This window comes from Bombina bombina, chromosome 2 (genome assembly GCF_027579735.1).
Source record: "Bombina bombina isolate aBomBom1 chromosome 2, aBomBom1.pri, whole genome shotgun sequence".
In the NCBI taxonomy this organism is placed as follows: Eukaryota; Metazoa; Chordata; class Amphibia; order Anura; family Bombinatoridae; genus Bombina; species Bombina bombina.
In genome coordinates this window covers 585572191-585590476 of record NC_069500.1, presented here as the reverse complement: position 1 = coordinate 585590476, position 18286 = coordinate 585572191, and the positions used below count along the sequence as shown (strand labels likewise).

The 18286-nt window shown below is 42.4% G+C and overlaps 1 protein-coding gene across 1 annotated transcript in view; it reads right to left on the bottom strand.

Moving 5' to 3' along the window:
- Positions 1-6060: 6060 nt before the first annotated feature.
- Positions 6061-18286, bottom strand: part of PRUNE2 (prune homolog 2 with BCH domain) — a 185282-nt gene continuing 173056 nt past the window's right edge. The window contains exon 7 of the mRNA XM_053702485.1: positions 6061-6163. Coding sequence (XP_053558460.1) covers positions 6061-6163 — 103 coding nt within the window. The remainder of the gene's footprint in view (positions 6164-18286) is intronic.

Genomic DNA, 18286 nt, shown 5'->3' with positions numbered 1-18286 from the left:
CATTATACCCTTCTGGACGGCACCTCCCCACCCACTTTGGCCCCGCATCTTCTAAGATGGGACTCCCTTCTAGGTATTGAAATCTCTATCGACTCTTGGCAAAGAGCCATCCAGCTGACTAAGAAGACTCTGCATTGTGTAACGATGTTTGAGACATACTACAAAGTTCTCTCACATTGGTACTATGTTCCTACCCGCTTGTTTAAAATGTTCCCAGGAACGTCCCCATTATGTTGGAGAGGCTGTGGCCTCCATGGTAGTTTACTACATATATGGTGGGAGTGTCCCACCATCAGACCCCTGTGGGAAAGAGGAATACGTACCCTTGCTGATTACGGCTTTAGAGTTTCTGCTGGTCCAGCGCTTGCCCTTCTCCATCTCGGTCTTCATGCCCTTCCCAAGCACCAGAGTCTTTTTGGCGTCTATCTCTTGGCCTCGATTAAAACTAATATAGCCCATGCTTGGAAAAGAGATGCTCCTCTTAGCTGGCAGGATATCATCCACACAATGGCCTATCTGTACACTATGGAAAAGGCGATATACTTTGATCTGAACAAATCTGACCTGTTTGAAATGGCTTGGGCTGATTGGAAGGACAACCACGATACTTTGTGGCAGCCACAGGTCCTGGCGAATGACGCCCAAACTGACAGTTAATGACCTGACTATTCTCCCTGACGGATAATGTGCGCAGTTACCTGGAAGTACTGACTGTAACATATCATCCCCCCCCCGCCCCACCCCACACATATGTGCCCTCCCCCCTACCCCCCCCATTCTCCACTCTACACTCGTAGTGTCTAAGCTGAAGTGCTCTGCTGTATTATCACAGACCCGCTCACCCGTGCGGGAAATAACTTGTACATTGTCTCTGTACAGGGTGAGGCCAACTTGATGTATTTGAAACCGAATAGACTTCTCCTGTTTGTTTTCCTTTTCAAATGTGCAGACTTTTCTGTGTAGGGTCAGATGACCCATTATTCTACTTATTTATAATGCTGAAAAAGGGGTCCTGCGAGTCCCCAATTGTTATGTTATGGATTTGCAAAATCTTGAATAAAAATAATATTTAAAAAAAAAAAAAAATGGTTACTACTTACAAAGCTATTGTTTTTGCCTGTAGCTCTCTTCCAAACAGAAGCAATGCGCATTCACAGATATGTGATGTTTTTGACTTTTTTATAACTCTGACGTGGGCTTTCAGGTTAGGACACACAATACTGAGCAGGAGGTGACATTTTATGCAGTTTTTATAAACCGTTTAAAAAAAGTCACATAAAATATATAAAAAGGCAGTTTGCTGCAAATAATGTGAAGCTGCCATTGCTACCAATCTGTGAATGTGCAATGCTTCTGTTGTACAAGAACGCCAAGATGGTGACACCCGGCATGTGGGACCTAACCAACTAGCACCAGTAATGGGTTTAAACAAGAGAATGGCTTTGAAGAGAGCTGCAGACTCAAAAAGGTAAAACAATAACATGGTGGATAGTAACGTGTTATTGTAGTGGTGACCAGCAGTTTAATATCCCTTTAAACTTTACCCTAGTAAACAAGAATTTCAACAGAACAATCATATTGTTTTCAGGCCCAGCCATAATAAAAACACTATGAAGCCTGACAAAAGCACTATGACGACTAATTTAAGCACTATAAAGCCTGTAAAAACGTAGCAAAGCCAAACAACCAAAGATTATAAACCAAAGCCACCCTCTATGCAAAGACTGCTTTAATATGAGGGTTGATCGAATGAAACAGACCACAATAAATTCGCACACAGTGAAAATATTATACTCACTATAATTATTGTATTTTTTCTTGAACTGTATCTTGGCACCAAACACACATGAAATCTTCCCATCATCTCGCTATTTAAGATAAACCTCAACTAGAAACACATGAAAACCGCCTCACATAAATGTCCCTTTCCTTGTGCACAAACATTTCATTATAAAGTCTAATTAAAAACTCAAGCAAGTCAAAGGTGGGAATTAACGGTGCTTGCAGCAGTGCTATATTTTAGCCCAGTAAAATAAAATCACCATAATGTTTAATTGCAGTCCTGGTCATTCATAAGGGGATAATATATAAATATTAAAATATTACACATAGATTTGATTTCTTGTCTTAGCTTTAAAGGGACATAAAACACCTTGTAATTACAAGACATTTATATTATTACTAGTTCTAAAGCCCGTGTACACGGGCCAATTATTTTAGATACTGCAGTTCCAACCCTTGCTACCTCTCTCCCCCTCTCTTTTTCTCTCTCTTTCTCCCCCTCTCTTTTGTTCTCTCTCTCCCCCTCTCTTTTGCTCTCTCTCCCCCCCTTTTGCTCTCCCCCCCTCTTTTGCTCTCTCTCTCTTTTGCTCTCTCTCTCTCCCCCTCTCTTTTGCTCTCCCCCCTTTTGCTCTCTCTTCCCTATTTTGCTCTCTCTCTCCCCCCTCTTTTGCTCTCTCTCTCCCCCCTCTCTTTTGCTCTCTCCCCCTCTTTTGCTCTCTCTCTTCACTCTCTTTTGCTCTCTCTCTCCGCTCTCTTTTGCTCTATTTCTCCCTCCTCTTTTGCTCTCTCTCTCTCTCCCCCTCTCTTTTGCTCTCTCCCCCCCTCTTTTGCTCTCTCTCTCTCTCCCCTCTTTTGCTCTCTCTCTCCCTCCTCTCTTTTGCTCTCTTTCTCCCTCTCTTTTGCTCCCCCCTCCTCTCTTTTGCTCTCTCTCCCCTCTTGCTCTTTCTCTCCCCTCTCTTTTGCTCTCTCTCACTCTTTCCCCCCTCTCTTTTACTCACTTTCTCTCTTTCCCCCCCTCTTTTGGTCTCTCTCTCTACCCCTCCTCTCTCCCATATGTTTTGCCCTCTCCTCTGTTTTTCTCTTTCACTTGACCATGCCGCTGCCACCATGGCTGCTCCCGTCGGCCACACCCCTTCATGCATGCGCCCGGCCATGCCCCTCACCACGCCCACCGGCCATGCCCCCATGGCGGCACACCTGGTCACGCCCCCCACTAGGCAGCTTCCACAGTGCGCACTCGTCTGCTGCTCAAGGCCAGGTATGTTTGTCCTCATGCAGTCTCTACTGCGCATGACTGCATCTGACAAATATACCTGGCCTTTTATTATATAGGATATTATATAAAAACAATGTATCAGCCAAATGTAAAATTAAAAAGAAATTAAAGAAATTTAAGACAGAACGTGCAATTTTAAACATTTCAATCTACTTCTATCATCAACTTTCCTTCATTCTCTTGGCATTCTTTGTTGAAGACATAGATAGGCTCAGAAGCTGAAATGTACTAATGGGAGCTAGCTGGTGATTGGCGGCAGCACAAATATTCCTCTTGTCATTGGCTCATCAGATGTGTTTAGCTAACTCCCATTAGTGCATTGCTGTTCCTGAGTCTACTCTTCAACAAGGGATGCTCTTTTGCTATCTCTCCCCCCCTCTTTTGCTCTCTCTCTCCCCCTCTCTTTTGCTCTCTCTCCCCCCTCTCTTTTGCTCTCTCTCTCCCCCTCTCTTTTGCTCTATTTCTCCCCTTTCTTTTGCTCTCTCTCCCCCCTCTTTTGCTCTCTCTCTCTCCTCTCTTTTGCTCTCTCTCCTCCTCTCTTTTGCTCTCTCACCTCCTCTCTTTTGCTCTCTTCCCCCCTCTTTTGCTCTCTTTCCCCCCTCTTTTGCTCTCTCGCCCCCTCTTTTGCTCTCTCCTCTCTTTTGCTCTCTCTCTCTCTCCCCCTCTCTTTTGATATCTGCCCCCCCTCTTTTGCTCTCTCTCTCCCCCCTCTTTTGCTCTCTCTCTCCTCTCTTTTGCTCTCTCTCTCCCCCTCTCTTTTGCTCTCCCCCCTCTTTTGCTCTCTCTCTCCACTCTCTTTTGCTCTCTCTCTCTCCACTCTCTTTTGCTCTATTTCTCCCCCCTCTTTTGCTCTCTCCCCCCTCTTTTGCTCTCTCTCTCCTCTCTTTTGCTCTCTCTCTCCCCCTCTCTTTTGCTCTCTCTCTCCCCCTCTTTTGCTCTCTCTCTCTCTCCCCTCTTTTGCTCTCTCTCTCCCTCCCCTCTTTTGCTCCCCCTCCTCTCTTTTGCTCTCTCTCCCCTCTTGCTCTTTCTCTCCCCTCTCTTTTGCTCTCTCTCTCCCCCCCTCTCTTTTGCTCACTTTCTCTCTTTCCCCCCTCTCTTTTGCTCTTTCCCTCCTCTCTTTTGGTCTCTCTCCCCTCTCTTTTGGTCTCTCTCTCTACCCCTCCTCTCTCCCCTCTGTTTTGCCCTCTCCTTTAACTTGACCATGCCGCTGCCACCATGGCTGCTCCCGTCGGCCACGCCTCTTCACGCATGCTCCCGCCCGGCCATGCCCCTCGTCACGCCCACCAGCCATGCCCCCATGGCGGCACACCTGGTCACGCCCCCCACCAGGCAGCTTCCACAGTGCGCACTCCTCTGCTGCTCAAGGCCAGGTATATTTGTCCTCATGCAGTCTCTACTGCGCATGACTGCATCTGACAAATATACCTGGCCTTTTATTATATAGGATATTATATAAAAACAATGTATCAGCCAAATGTAAACAGTTTTAAAGCAAATTAAAGAAATTTAAGACAGAACGTGCAATTTTAAACATTTCAATCTACTTCTATCATCAACTTTGCTTCATTCTCTTGGCATTCTTTGTTGAAGACCTAGATAGGCTCAGAAGCTGAAATGTACTAATGGGAGCTAGCTGGTGATTGGCGGAAGCACAAATATTCCTCTTGTCATTGGCTCATCAGATGTGTTTAGCTAACTCCCATTAGTGCATTGCTGTTCCTGAGTCTACTCTTCAACAAGGGATGCAAAGAAAACAAAGCAACTTTGATACTAGAAGTAGATTGGAAAGTTGACTAAAATGTTATGCTCCATCTGAAAGTTTAATTTTAGTATCTTGCTTGCTACAATTATTTTTTTCAAAAACAGATATATTTGTAATAGAACATATTTTGCCCAGTTTTTTTGTTGCTAAAGATAGGAATTTAATTTAAACTTTATTCTGCTATACTACCTAAATACTTTATCTTGTTACAATATCCTTTAAAATCTATCAAATACTTTGTAAGTTGTAAATTTGAAGCCTCTGTGTTGTCAAAATAGATCACAAACAATTAGTGAGTTGTTAATTTTAAAACTGTTGTCAATGCTTACTCTTCCATTAACAAAAAAAATTATTTTTGGATAGCCTTGTGCTTTATTTATCTTAGTGCATTGTTTAATGATTCCTAATAATTCCTAATAATAATCCTTAAACCTGATGATAAACAATTGTTAGTTGAGAGCATCCATTTATTTGTTCAAAGCTTTCAAAAACATAGAGAACTCCTTTCTGAACTGTTTGTTCTATAGACTCGGCCTTTGTAAATGGGCATGTCCTTGATATCAATAGGTGAAGGTTTTTATAAGCAAAACTAGCTTTTTCAAATACAAAATAAACAATTTCCCATACATGTATTACTCTGCAACAGGTATCCGGTAAGAAATCATTTGAAGCACATTAAGAGGACATGCATTTTATAGTACTGTGGTCTCTTTAAGACCTTTATGGTTAAATGTTTTTCATTTTTAGCCAGTGAGTGAATAAATATTGTGTATTATGCTTGTGTTGGCAAGTGTGTGGTCATTTATTGTTTTATCCAATACCAAAGCAATAACTTAAAATGAATGCAACTCTGCAAGTGGTGTTAGGATAAAGGTCATATCAAATTAAAAGTCAACAATTCCTAGGAAGAGGCGTTGCGTCACCTATTAATAAACTTTATTCAAATTGTATTTGTTTATGAGGTAAATATTTCAGTGATTTTTAAATCATGCCAGTATTTTGTCTTCAAATTATTTTTACATTTTAATATCTTATATTTGTTATTTATTTTGAACCACTCCTATTGATGTAACATATGTGTGTGCATATGTCATAGGGCAGCCTTACTAATTAACCTCTTGAACAAACACAATTAGAGCTCAGCCACAGACAAAGGATCAATTATAGAGTCATTATGTCAATATTAACAGAGTACACCTTTTTTGTACTGCCACACCATTTTCTTTATCCATTCAATGACTTACTTGACAATATTCTCTGGAATATGGACATGGTCCATTGGAATCATTTCTCGCAGCTCTGCTAATGTGGAGACATATTTTATCTTACTGCTGAACTTTGAGCTACAGAAAAAGAAATATTCAGATTTAATACAAGTCAAATAAACAATTTTGACAGCAATTCATGCAGGTTTACATATTATTAAAGGGACATAAAACACAAAATACGTTCTATAAACATAGTATTGAGATTATTCCCTGCCTTCCTCTAGTCCTGGGGCTGCCATGTTAAAATCTATCTTTCACTGCATTCAAGTGCTGACCTGTTTGCACGTGTGCAGCAACTCTCCTTCCTGCAGTATAACCTAGGTTCCATAATGGCAGCACCCATTGTTAGAGGGAGGTGCATGAAGTGTATTTAATGTTCAGTGTCCCTTTTATAGTCAAACATATTAGGCATACAATTCGGAAAATTGTACCTTAGCAAGACAGAGTTTTTTTCAGTGCCACGCCTAGAGATTCATAATATTGTGAACATCACAGTGTGTATTTAAATGGCTATGGTACTCAAATGTGTGTTTTTTTTTTAAAAGTGGCCCTAAAACTATTTGCTTATTCCTTTAATATTTTAACAACCAATGCAATAAAAAACACATCTTATTCTCAGGCTTTGAACACATCATTATGTCTTGAGTTTATTTTGTGTTTTAAGTTTATTATTATACGAGTACTGATATAAAATATTGACTCATCAATATTATCATGTGCATGTGTCATGATCAAAAACTCGCCTTCATGGAGAAAAAGCACGCAAAATCTTTTGAGGCTTTTTTGAGCATTATTGCAATGTATGTGTCTCTCCTTCACATCCAGGCCACTGTACTGACAGATAATGAGTTCTCAGGGTAAACTTTGTCTTTCTAAAATACTTTAAGGGACCTCACTGTACTGACGAGATTTCATAGATCATCTCACCAGAGTATAGAGCTTTAGATCATTGGGCTCTATGAGTTATTTATTGATATTATAACACAGTGTGTAATTAACAAAATTTATACCAAAATGTTTCAGCAAAAGACAAAAGCATTTACTCCCCTTATGAAAAAGAATGCAGCTTGCCCAGTCTCTCCTTGACCATTACACCAATGATGTTTTCGCCACCATTAAAACATCAGTTATTTATTAAAATGACTATTACCGGTGGATACAACTTTTGAAATGTATGGAGTTGAAGCCACATTGATCTGCATATCTGGAGTATTTGTATTATATCTTCCTGCCAATGACATTTTGTTCTGACTAATGTTTATTGTGAGAAAGGGGTAAACATAAGTATCATAAAGGGTCACATGAATCACCTCTCTGCAGTTTTTCTTTGGTTCCTTCTGTGTGTACAGCAGTTCCCTGGGAGGGATCTCACTCAGTTTTACTTGAGGAGTCAATTTTAAAAGTGTCTGGCATAAATGTGCAGAAATAAAGTAATAGCAGGAATAAGAAGCTTAGGCCTCCTAAAATTTATGAAGCTTCAAGCCAGTTCCTAGGGATCAAGGGCCTTCAGGATCCTTTTTATTAGGCTACAGCAATGGGACTTGATAGTACAAATTTTCATATAACTGCATGTAATAGACATTACTGTAAAGAAGAGTATGCACAGATACTGATCTAATAATCTAGTATAAAACTTTTTAAAAACTTACTTAGAAGCTCCCAGTTTAGCTCTGTTGAAAAGATTAGCTGGAACACTCAGTGAAAGTGGTTCTATAGCAAAAAGAGTAGACACTCCCCCTTCCTCTGCATATGAAAAAGACTCTTTACCCAAACAGGAGCAAGCTGGAGTAGGTATACATCAGTATTCTCCTAAAAATGTGGGGCTTGGTTAGGAGTCTTAAAATCAGTGCAATAAAAAAGGGATAGAGGCATAGGGGCCTATTTATTAAAGTGCGGATCAGGTCCGCAAGACCTCGCTGAATGCGGAGAGCAATACGCTCTGCACATTTAACATTGCACCAGCAGCTCACAAGAGCTGCTGGTGCAACGCCGCCCCCTGCTGACTCGTGGCCAATCGGCCGCCAGCAGGGAGGTGTCAATCAACCCGATCGTACTCGATCGGGTTGATTTCCGGCGATTCCTGTCCGCCTCATCAGAGTAGGCGGACAAGCAGCGGTCTATAGACCGCTGCTTCATAACTGGTGTTTCTGGCGCGTCTGAAGACTCGCCAGAAACACGGGCCCACAAGCTCCGTTTGGAGCTTGATAAATGGGCCCCATAGACTTAAGGAATGCCCATTTCCGCTACTTAATATAAAATAAGCTTTTTATATATATTAGTGAAATCTTTGTATTTATATATGTATTATCTGAATCGCATCATATAATAAAAGTACCCGCTTAAAGAATGGACTAAATATATAAGTGGTTACGGATAAAAGAAATACCCCTTTAAGAGCACAATATGGAGATATCTGCAATTTTTGGGTATAAATAGAAGGATATCTACTCCCACAATTCATCTTGTTAAAGGCAGACCTCTGCCGAAACACGTAGAAAAGTTTTGACTTGTGTACACTATCTGCATCCATGGCATGTTTAAACTGGAAGATCTGTTTTTATGTTGAACTTTAAGAAAAACCATACAAGCAGTTCAAATTGGTTTCCTGATTGGCCTTAGATGACCCAGCTGACAGACGAGGCAGTAAAGACGCTTTAATCATCCTGCCAAGACTACAGCTCTGAGCGAGGAGGAAGAAAGAAATTTTGCAGCCAAATCAGATGTCCTATGAGAATCTAAAACTGACCGGTCAGAAAATTCATTATAAGCACTATCTGCAATCCTGGAGGGACATTACTAAAAATCAAATAGGAGACGGTACACCATAATATGCAATATTATTGCTAAAAGGAAATCCAACTTGAACCTGACTGTATATCTAAATATCAATTAGAGACATTAGATTGAACCCAGTATACCCATTAAGATTACAAACTATCCATTGTCTGATACATACGGAGCTCTACACACTTGTTTAAGTATCTCAATATTATTTGGGACTTTTTTTTAGCCTCAATTCAATTGCCAGATCTATTTCTTCTAAGTGGGTACTGATCATAAGGTTTCCATCTATATATTTTTTGTCTCTTTGTTACATTGTAACCAAATGTTGCTGTGATAACCAAATCTGGCTGTGAAAACGATATTGTGTTGTATATTGACAACTACTAGTTTGAAACTGTTTCTGAATGAGATATGTTCAGTGCTTGTTACAGAATCTAGGAATATTTGAAAAATTGTGAACTTTTAAACAGATGCCTATAGTGTCTACTAGCAATACATACGTTTTTAGAGTTCTATGTTTACTTAGGTTGTGGCCACAACTGTTTTTAGAATATAACATTAATTGCATTGTATGGGCGCGATCAAATATACGGCACAGGTTTCGGCACAAGCGTGGGAACCCGCGTCGCCCGTAATTTCACCTTGCACATCGGGGTATTACATATACTGCGCAGTCAGATGCTAAACTGGCGTAAGTAGGAAAAACTGGCGATCTTCTGAAATGTGCGCAAATACACATTTTAGTCGTCGCAAGTAACACGCCAGTATTTTGTTGTCAGGGTTTTTTCCATGTTGTTTGACATGTGCTGCTGGCAGCCATTTTACTCATCTCTCTTCCTGACTATGGTGCATTGTGGGGGATGCTGCTCATTTCCTGCACTTCCTTTTATGGCCAGACTGGTGTGCATCATCCATGTGAGACAGGATGCAGTGTCAGAATTGTGATGTCATCACTTATTATTTAAAGGGCCTCTGTTCAGTATGCTTTGCCTTTGCGTTGTCTCAGACCTGTTTGTGAGAGTTCCTGTGTATTACCTGGCTGCTTGACGTCCTTCCTGGTTCCTGATCCCTGGCTTGTTCATGACTCGTCTGACTATTCGCTTTGGCTCCTGACTCGGCTCGTCTGACTACCAGCTCTGGTTTTGACTCCTGGCTTGTTATTTGACTTGTGGACTTTTTATTATTTTTTGCTATTATAAAGGTGTGATTATGTTTCCACTTCTTGTCTCAGTCTGATTCCTGGCACCCTGACATTACGCAAAGGCCCATGAATCCTGATGGTGCTAATAATCCACCTTTACCTGCCATCATTTCCAGGATGGATGAACAGGATCACCGCTTGGATCAATTTGCACTAGCTCTGCAAACCCTGCTGACTTGCACTGCACATTTGGACCAAAGTGTCCCGCAAGTTATGGCTGCACCTGTTTCCACTGCTGCACCAATGCCTACCAGGAGCATGTCCGGTTCTGCACCTCTACCTCAGCGATATGGAGGCGATCTTATTCAGTGCAGAGGGTTTTTGAACCAGGTGGGCATTTACTTTGAGATGTTACCTCAGGCGTTTCCCTCTGACAGAGCTAAGGTGGGATTTCTCATCTCGTTACTCTCTGACACACCTCTTGCCTGGGCTAATCCCTTGTGGGAGACTAATAAACCTGTGATTTCAATTTACCCTGAATTTGTGGCCTCCTTTCGAAGGGTATTTGATGTTCCGGCTCGCTCCTCCTCTGTTGCTAAATGACTCATGTCTATTCAGCAAGGAACAAGATCTGTTGCTCAGTATGCTATTGAGTTCCGTACGCTTGCCGCAGAGGTAGGTTGGAACAATGAAGCCCTTGTTGCCGCTTTCATGGGCTCTCTGATGCGATTAAAGACGAAGTTGCTGCCAGTCATTTACCAGAGGATCTCGAGGCATTGGTGTCTTTTTTGATCCTAATTGACATCAGACTCAGAGAGAGGCCCTCTTTCAAGGAGCGCTTGCGGAAGCCTCCTGTTCCGTTGTCTCCTATGTGTTCGTTCCCACCCATGCCTCCCTCTCCTCCCATGCCTCCTGGTCCCGAGTCACCAGGTACTGCTGATCCAATGCAGTTGGGATTCACGCGTCTCTCCGTGGCGGAGAGGGCCGTTAGGAGGAGGGAGGGACTCTGCCTCTATTGTGGGATACAGGGCCACCTTTTGAAGTCTTGTCCTACATGGCTGGGAAACTCTCACACCTAAGGTCCTGTCGGGGGCAGACCTTGGGTGGTTTATCCTCGTCCCCGGAACCGCTTAAGGAGAAACCTTTTGTCACGGTTGTTCTTTCCTGGGTGGACTCCTCCATAGTCACTCAGGCTCTTGTTGACTCCGGTGCTGTGGGCTATTTCATTGACAGTGCTTTTGTATCAAAGCACTCCATTCCTGTTTTGCCTCGGTCCGTTCCGCTTGCTATTGAGGCCATTGATGGCAGGCCCCTTCAGCCCGCACTCGTTACTCACGAAACTGGCTCTCCATTTTGAAACCCTCCAGTTCCAGGTGATAAACTCTCCGCATTTTCTGGTTGTTCTGGGTTATCCCTGGCTCCAAAAGCACAATCCCAGTCTCGACTGTCGCAGGTCCGAAATTTTGTCGTGGTCCCCCAATGTATTTCCACTTGTCTTCGGAAACCAGTTAAAGTCTTGTGCACTTCTTCGGTATCTCAATTGCCAGAGGAGTACCGAGAGTTCCTAGACGTGTTTGACAAGGTGTGTGCGGTACGTTGGCTCCTCACCGGTCTTACGATTGTGCCATAGACCTGCAACCCGGAGCCATTCCTCCTCAGGGACAGGTGTACCCTCTGTCTGTTGCAGAGAATTGTGCTATGGAGGAGTATGTTGCCGATGCTCTGTCGCAGGGAATCATCCGCAAATCCTGCTCTCCTGCAGGGGCTGGCTTTTTCTTTGTGAAGAAAAAGGGTGGCGAGTTAAGACCATGTATCGATTATAGGGGTCTTAATCGTCTTACAATTAAGAATGCTTACCCTATTTCGCTCATTACGGAACTCTTTGACCGCCTCAAGGGAGCTACGGTCTTTATTAAACTTGATTTGAGAGGAGCGTATAATCTTGTTAGGATTAAGGAGGGTCACGAATGGAAAACAGCATTTAACACCAGGAGCGGGCATTATGAGTATCTTGTAATGCCCTTTGGCCTATGTAATGCTCCTGCTGTTTTTCAGGAATTTATTAATGATGTCCTATGAGATATGCTGCAACAGTGTGTTGTGGTGTACTTAGACGACATCCTCATACACTCACCCACACTTGAGGCTCATCGTTCTGATGTTACACAGGTTCTTCAGAGACTACGTGAGAACGGCCTGTTTTGTAAACTTGAGAAATGTGAGTTCCACCAGACTCAAGTAAGCTTCCTAGGTTATGTTATCTCTGTTGCAGGGTTCTCCATGGATCCTGACAAGTTATCTGCAGTTCTGCAGTGGCCTCGCCCAGTTGGTCTTCGGTCTATTCAATGTTTTTTGGGGTTCGCCAATTACTATAGAAAGTTTATTAAAGACTTTTCTTCCTTGGTCAAACCAATCACAGACATGACCCGTAAAGAGAATGATCCACTCCACTGGTCACCTACTGCCATTAAGGCCTTTGATAGTCTTAAGACTGCCTTTGCTGCCACTCCAGTTCTGGCTCATCCTAACCCTGTCCTGCCTTTCGTTCTTGAGGTCGATGCGTCTGAGACTGGAGTAGGTGCCCTCTTGTCTCAATGTCCTACGCCTGACGGTGTGGTTTCTTCTCTAAGAAATTGTCTCCAGCGGAGTGCAATTATGAAATTGGCGACAGGGAATTACTGGCCATAATTTTGGCACTCAAGGAATGGAGGCATCTTCTCGAGGGTACTAGCGTGCCAGTGCTCATTCTTACTGACCACAAGAATTTAACTTATCTATCTGAAGCAAAACGTTTGTCGCCCCAACAGGCCAGATGGGCGCTATTTTTGTCTCAGTTTAATTATGTGGTCTCCTACCTGCCTGGTAGTAAGAATGTTAGGGCTGATGCCCTCTCTCGACAATTTTTACCTCTGTCCAAGGAGCAGTCTGTACCTACTCCTGTTATACCTCCTGACCATATTTTGGCTACCATACATACTAATTTGCCTTCTCCATTGGGGGAGGAGATCCTGGCAGCACAAACCAATGTACCTCCTGAGAAACCTAGTGGTAAGTGTTTTGTTCCTGAGAATCTTCAAACTAAACTTTTGCACACTTACCACTATCCTAAAGCCGCAGGTCACCCAGGCAAGAACCAAATGATTTGGTCTGTCACTCGAAAATTCTGGTGGCCAGGTCTTCATTCTGATATTGCTGCGTATGTTGCCTCCTGCTCAGTTTGTGCACAGAATAAGCCTCCTCAACGTCTTCCTGTGGGTCTTCTTCAACCTATTGCTAATGGTGAGCGTCCTTGGACACATCTTTCCATGGACTTCATTGTCGAGCTCCCTGTTTCCAATGGCAATACTGTTATCCTTATGGTGGTTGACCGTTTTTCTAAAATTTCACATTGCATTCCCTTGATGAAGCTGCCTACCGCTCAGGAGTTTGCTTCGATTTTTGCCCGGGAGGTCTTCCGTTTACATTGGTTACCCAAGGAGATAGTGTTGGACCGGGGTAGCCAGTTTGTCTACAGATTTTGGCGTTCCTTATTTGCTCAAATGGGGATCCAGCTTTCCTTCTCCTCGGCATATCACCCTCAATCCAATGGGGCTGCAGAACGGTCTAATCAAGCTCTGGAACAGTTCCTCCGTTGCTATGTCTCAGATCACCACAATAATTGCTCTGAACTGTTACCTTGGGCAGAGTTTGCTCGTAATAGCGCTATTAATGCTTCCTCCAAGTTATCCCCGTTCATGGCGAATTATGGGTTTCAACCATCCTTGTTGCCCGATTCATTCATGTCTCAGGGAATTCCGGCTTTGGAGGAGCATCTCCGGCAACTCCGTTCCACGTGGGTGCAGATTCAGTATTGCCTTCATTGTTCTATACAGCGCCAAAAGTTCCAGGCTGATCGTAGGCGTCTGCCCGCACCTTCCTACCAGGTTGGTGAGAGAGTTTGGCTGTCCTCCCGCAACTTGAAACTTTGGGGCCTAGTTATCAAGCCGTCAACCTCAAATACGCTGGAATTCCACAGCGTATTTGTGGCGAGGCTGATTCGCCTTAGTTATCAAAGGCTTGAGACCGGCAAAAGTAGAATTTTGTGACGTAAACTTCGATCCGCCGGACTCAGTCCGACACAGATCGATTCTTACGTCACTCCAGATGTTCCGCACACAAGTGCGGCACATTCTCACTACTTTTGCTAGCTATCAAAAAACTAGCAGGTACGCTCGGCACTTTTACGGCCCAGCGTACCTGGTTTTCAAAGCGCCAGCCTGGAGGCGGCGGATCCCATAGGAATCAATGGGAGTCTGACCATAGCGAAAGTACAAGTTCGCTGCTGACAGACATCCTATTGATTTCTATGGGAGCTGTCTACACCTAACACCCTAACATGTACCCCGAGTCTAAACACCACTAATCTGACCCCCCCTACACCGCCGCAACTAAATAAAGTTATTACCCCCTAAACCGGCGCTCCCGGAGCCCACCGCAAGCTACTCTATACATATTAACCCCTAAACCGCCGCTCCCGGAGCCCACCGCAACTATAATAAATGTATTAACCCCTAAACCGCCGCTCCCTGAACCCGCCGCAACCTATATTAAATGTATTAACCCCTATCCTGCCCCCCCTACAATAAATTTATTAACCCCTATCCTGCCCCCCACTACGCCGCCGCCACTGTAATAAAATTATTAACCCCTAAACCTAAGTCTAACCCTAACCCTAACGCCCCCCTAACTTAAATATTAATTAAATAAATCTAAATAAATTAACTCTTATTAACTAAATGAATCCTATTTAAAACTAAATACTTACCTTTAAAATAAACCCTAATATAGCTACAATATAAATAATAATTATATTCTAGCTATCTTAGGATTTATATTTATTTTACAGGTAACTTTGTATTTATTTTAGCTAGTTAGAATAGTTATTAAATAGTTATTAACTATTTAATAACTACCTAGCTAAAAGAAATACAAAATTACCTGTAAAATAAATCCTAACCTAAGTTACAATTACACCTAACACTACACTATACTTTAATAAATTATTCCTATTTAAAAATAAATACTTACCTGTAAAATAAACCCTAAGATAGCTACAATATAATTAATAATTATATTATAGCTATCTTAGGATTTATATTTATTTTACAGGTAACTTTGTATTTATTTTAGCTAGTTAGAATAGTTATTAAATAGTTATTAACTATTTAATAACTACCTAGCTAAAAGAAATACAAAATTACCTGTAAAATAAATCCTAACCTAAGTTACAATTAAACCTAATACTACACTATCATTAAATTAACTAAATAAACTACCTACAAATAACTACAATTAAATACAATTACATAAACTAACTAAAGTACAAAAAATAAAAAAAGCTAAGTTACAAAAAATAAAAAATTAAGTTACTAACATGTTAAAAATATTACAACAATTTTAAGCTACTTACACCTAATCTAAGCCCCCTAATAAAATAACAAACCCCCCCAAAATAAAAAAAAATCCCTACCCTATTCTAAATTAAATAAATTTCAAAGCTCTTTTACCTTACCAGCCCTTAAAAGGGCCATTTGTGGGGGCATGCCCCAAAAAGTTCAGCTCTTTTGCCTGTAAAAGAAAAATACAACCCCCCCCAACATTAAAACCCACCACCCACATACCCCTAATCTAACCCAAACCCCCCTTACAAAAACCTAACACTAATCCCCTGAAGATCATCCTACCTTGAGTCGTCTTCACTCAAGCCGAGCCACCGATGGAACTGAAGAGGACATCCGGAGCGGAAGAAGTTAATCCTCCAAGCGGCGCTGAAGAAATCTTCCATCCGATGAAGTCATCATCCAGGCGGCGCTGAAGAAGTCTTCGATCCAGCCGATGTCATCTTCAAAGAGGCGCTGAAGAGGTCTTCTATCCGGGCGAAGTCATCTTCCAAGCCGGGTCTTGAATCTTCCTTCCGCCGACGCGGAACCACCTTCTTCACAGACGGACTACGACGAATGACGGCTCCTTTAAGGGACGTCATCCAAGATGGCGTCCCCTCAATTCCGATTGGCTGATAGGATTCTATCAGCCAATCGGAATTAAGGTAGGAAAAATCTGATTGGCTGATGGAATCAGCCAATCAGATTGAGCTCGCATTCTATTGGCGGTTCCGATCAGCCAATAGAATGCAAGCTCAATCTGATTGGCTGATTGGATCAGCCAATCGGATTGAACTTGAATCTGATTGGCTGATTCCATCAGCCAATCAGATTTTCCTACCTTAATTCCGATTGGCTGATAGAATAATTTAAGTTATCAAATAAAGCTGGGAAAAAGCCGAAGGGCAGCGAGATCGGATGAGTGATAACTGTCACAGTCCGCTGCTTATCGCCCCGCGGCTTTTTGACAGCTTTATTTGATAACTTAGGCGAACGTATTCAAGGTCCGCGGCGGCGAAGGTAGGCGAGCTTAGGCGGACGTATTGGGCCGGCGAAGCCAGAAAAGTAGACGGCTTGATAACTACCCCCCCATGTGTGCATTGCAATAAATTGGCTTCCCGTTATGTTGGTCCTTTTCGAATACTCCGACGGGTTAATCCTGTGGCCTACGCTCTTGACCTTCCTCCTGCTATGCGCATTTCCAATGTTTTTCATGTCTCCCTCTTGAAACCATTGGTTTGTAATCGGTTTACCACTGTGTTGCCTCGTCCCCGTCCTATCTTTGTTGACAACCATGAGGAGTATGAGGTCAGCAGCATTATTGACTCTCGTATGTCCAGGGGCCGTGTACAGTATTTTGGTTCACTGGAGGGGCTACGGTCCGTAGGAGCGTTCCTGGGTTCCCTCCTCTGATGTTCATGCTCCCGCCCTCCTCCGTGCCTTCCATGCCCGTTTCCCCAATAAGCCTTTTGTCCTCGCGCAGGGAGGGGTCATTGAGGGGAGGGTACTGTCAGGGTTTTTTCCCTGTTGTTTGCCATGTGCTGCTGGCAGCCATTTTACTCACCTCTCTTTCTGACTATGGTGCATTGCGGGGGATGCTGCTCATTTCCTACACTTCCTTTTATGTCCAGACTGGTGTGCATCATCTATGTGAGACAGGATGCAGTCTTAGAATTGTGATGTCATCACTTATTATTTAAAGGGCCTCTGTTCAGTATGCTTTGCCTTTGCGTTGTCTCAGACCTGTTTGTGAGAGTTCCAGTGTATTACCTGGCTGCCTGACGTCCTTCCTGGTTCCTGATCCCTGGCTTGTTCCTGACTCTGCTGTTTTCCTTGTTCCTGATTCCGGCTCGTCTGACTATTCGCTTTGGCTCCTTACTCGGCTCATCTGACTACCAGCTCTGGTTTTGACTCCTGGCTTGTTATTTGACTTATGGACTTTTTATTATTTTTTGCTATTAATAAAGGTGTGATTATTTTTGAACTTCTCGTCTCAGTCTGATTCCTGGCACCCTGACATTTGTCCACGGAAAGTGTAAAAAAAAGAGTAGTTTTATGCAAATTAGGTTAACACTCATAAAAATGATCCGCGATTTCAAATAAATGCGACACGTAATTATGCTATTCAAAATTCATATATAAACCCATATATAAAGAGATACTTACAATTATGATTTCCCATTGTTCTCTCCTCCAAGTATTGTTGATTGTTTTGAGAAGAAATTTAAAGTAAATAAGCAAGTATATGTCCACAATGTGATAAAGTACCTACAAGCTCAATCCATTTGATTATGTTGTGGCTTCAAACTATTTCAAATACACAAATAAACCTAAAAAAAACAATATAATAGTATACTGTCCCTTTAACCTTGAGATGCTGCTTAAATGTATGTGTTTGTTAAGGCTTCCAGGGAGTTACGTTGCTTTTTTAGTCAGTGCAAGGGTTGCTGCGCCTGCAATTTGTGGCAAGATGAGAATGGAGTAGATTTTCTAAATTCTGCGCGCCTAAGTCCTTACGCTGTATATTGGATAGCAAATTGCGCGTCTGTTCTATGTTAGTCTATGGTTAAAAAAAATACGTCCGAAGGGTGAAAAATATGCGCGTAACCTGTATGCTACGCCGTATATGTAATACCAAAATTGCGTAAAATCTGGCGTCTCCGGCTTTTGCGGGCGACGCTGCATATGTAATGGAGGCTTATATCTTTTACATTAGATAATGTTGTTTCAGTTTAAATAAATATTTATTCCTTAGAGCGTCATTTTTTGTATACATTTTTATACTGGTAAATTAGGATAGAAATTATATTTATATCAACTTCTTCGATTCCTCAGCTTTAATTAGCGCCACTC